At 61.4% G+C, this 2,148-nt stretch overlaps 1 protein-coding gene across 1 annotated transcript in view; it reads left to right on the plus strand.

Annotated features, from left to right (window-relative positions):
- ARHGAP27 (Rho GTPase activating protein 27) overlaps positions 1-1,124 on the plus strand; it is a 13,652-nt gene extending 12,528 nt beyond the window's left edge. The window contains exons 14-16 of the mRNA XM_027701161.1: position 1; positions 297-417; positions 536-1,124. The exon at position 1 is cut by the window's left edge and continues 95 nt beyond it. Of these exons, the coding sequence (XP_027556962.1) occupies position 1; positions 297-417; positions 536-713 (300 nt within the window). The 3' untranslated portion in view covers positions 714-1,124. The remainder of the gene's footprint in view (positions 2-296; positions 418-535) is intronic.
- The last annotated feature ends 1,024 nt before the right edge of the window (positions 1,125-2,148 follow it).

Below are 2,148 nucleotides of genomic sequence, written 5' to 3' on the forward strand. Positions count from 1 at the left end.
TGGGGACAAGGATGGGATCAGGGATGGAATGGAGATGGGATTGGGAAAGGGATAAGGATTGGAATGAAAATGGGATGCACAAGGGGATAAGGATTGGAATGGGGACAGGGACAGAGGGATAGCATAAGATGGAAATGGGATGGGGGTGGAGACAGGAACTGGGACAGGCAAGGTGATGGAGATGGGGATGAAGATGGGGATTAGGACGGGGATGAAGATAGGGTTGAGGAGGGGGATGGGAATGGGGACAAGGATGGTAGTGGAGATAGAGATGGGGACACGGACCCCACTGTGCCTTCCCCCAACCACAGAGATCCAGGACCCGGCCATGCGGGGCCGGTGCATCCGGGACCTGGTGCTCTCCCTCCCGCCCGCCCACCACGACACCATGAAGGTCCTTTTCCGCCACCTCTGCAGGTGACACCCCCTCGCTCCCCCAAACCCACCCTGGGAGCTGGGAGGGGGAACACAACTCAGAGTCAGGGACAGGCCCCAGGTTTGGGGATGTACCAGTGACACTCCCCCGTCCCCGCAGGGTGATCGAGCACAGGGAGGAGAACAGGATGTCGGTGCAGAGCGTCGCCATCGTCTTCGGGCCCACCCTGCTGCGGCCGGCGAGCGAGGAGAGCAACATGGCCATGCACATGGTCTTCCAGAACCAGGTGGTGGAGCACATCCTCAACCACTACGGCCACATCTTCCCAGAGGGATAAACCCCCAGGACACACCCTCAGCAGCGGGGACATGACGGAGCAGCGCCTCCAGGAAGGACTCGGACACGTGTCACCGCAGATGATGGGTGGTGGCCGTGGCTCTACGAAGGACAGAATGGTGGCCCAGCTCAAAGGATGGGCATCCCGAGGGGTCCTCCTCAGCCACCCACTCCCACTGGGGCCGGATCCACCCCAGGGGGGTGTGGGGTTTGTGGGGCCCCCACTGGTCAATGGACTATGGAGCCCTGTGGCCTGCAGCTCGCCGGGGCCAGCAGCACTGAGCCGGCATTCCCAGAATGAGAGGATGGAGATGCCCAGGCTGGCAGTGCCTGCAGGGACATGGCACCAGCGGGAGGGAGGGCAGGGAGAAGCCAGGCTGTGCCATGGCCGGAGCCCACCGCCCAATTCCCAAATAAAGAGCCCGTTCAGCCGCCGGGGTCAAGTGTTGTTGGCAGGACATGGGGACATCCCAGGGACCTGGGGGCACTGGGGGCACATTAATGGACCCCTGGGGACACCATTTGCCCTTTGTACCTTATGAGGACAAGGGAACCTGCAATTGAAGGTCACCAGGGTGACCTGGGACACCCTTCCCAAATGGAATCACCAAATCCCATGTCACCAGAAGTGTCACCGCAGGCAGTGGGGACAGGTCATGAAAACCATCATGGGACTTGGGATGTGAGTTCCCATCACCCAGAGCCACCCACTTGGAGTGGGAACACTTTGAGTCATGATGGGGATGATTTGGGACACAACCAGGACCATGTGGGATGCAAAAGGGACAGCAAGGGACATGACTGAAGTGCTTTGGGACATGGCAGGGACAAAAGGAGGATGGTTGAGGACACAGGGGTGACACTTTGGGACACAACAAGGACAGCTCAGCACATGGCAGGGGTTTGGGACATGGCAGGGGTGGCTGGAGCACAGAGGGAACACTTGGGGACACAGCAAGGGCACTTTGGGGTCTGGTGGGGATATGTGGGGATGTAATGGGGACAACTATTGGGGTGGAGCCACTTTGGGATGCAGTGAGGCCACTTTGGGGACACAAGGGGATGAATCAGGGATGCAGTGTGGGAGTTTGGGACACTTTGAGACAGTAAGGGATGCAGTAGGGACACTTTGGGACACTCTGAGACACTTTGGAATGCAGCAGGGAAACTTTTGGGACACTCTGGGATGCAGCAGGCACACTTTAGGAACTTTGGGAGCCTCACGGGACCCCCCGGGCCCCCTCGGGGCGGGCGGGGGCGGTGCCGGGGGCAGAGCCCGGCCGGTCCCCGCTCCCATCCCGATCCCACCCCGCTCCCTCTGTGCTCCCTCCCCGCTCCCATCCCGATCCCACCCCGCTCCCGGCCCCGCTCCGCGCCCCCCGCCCGGCTCCATCTTGTTCGCGGCCTCCGCGGAGCGGCTCCAGGTGCGGGGGGGG

This window comes from Neopelma chrysocephalum, unplaced genomic scaffold (assembly GCF_003984885.1).
Source record: "Neopelma chrysocephalum unplaced genomic scaffold, ASM398488v2 Primary Assembly neopelma1_150, whole genome shotgun sequence".
In the NCBI taxonomy this organism is placed as follows: Eukaryota; Metazoa; Chordata; class Aves; order Passeriformes; family Pipridae; genus Neopelma; species Neopelma chrysocephalum.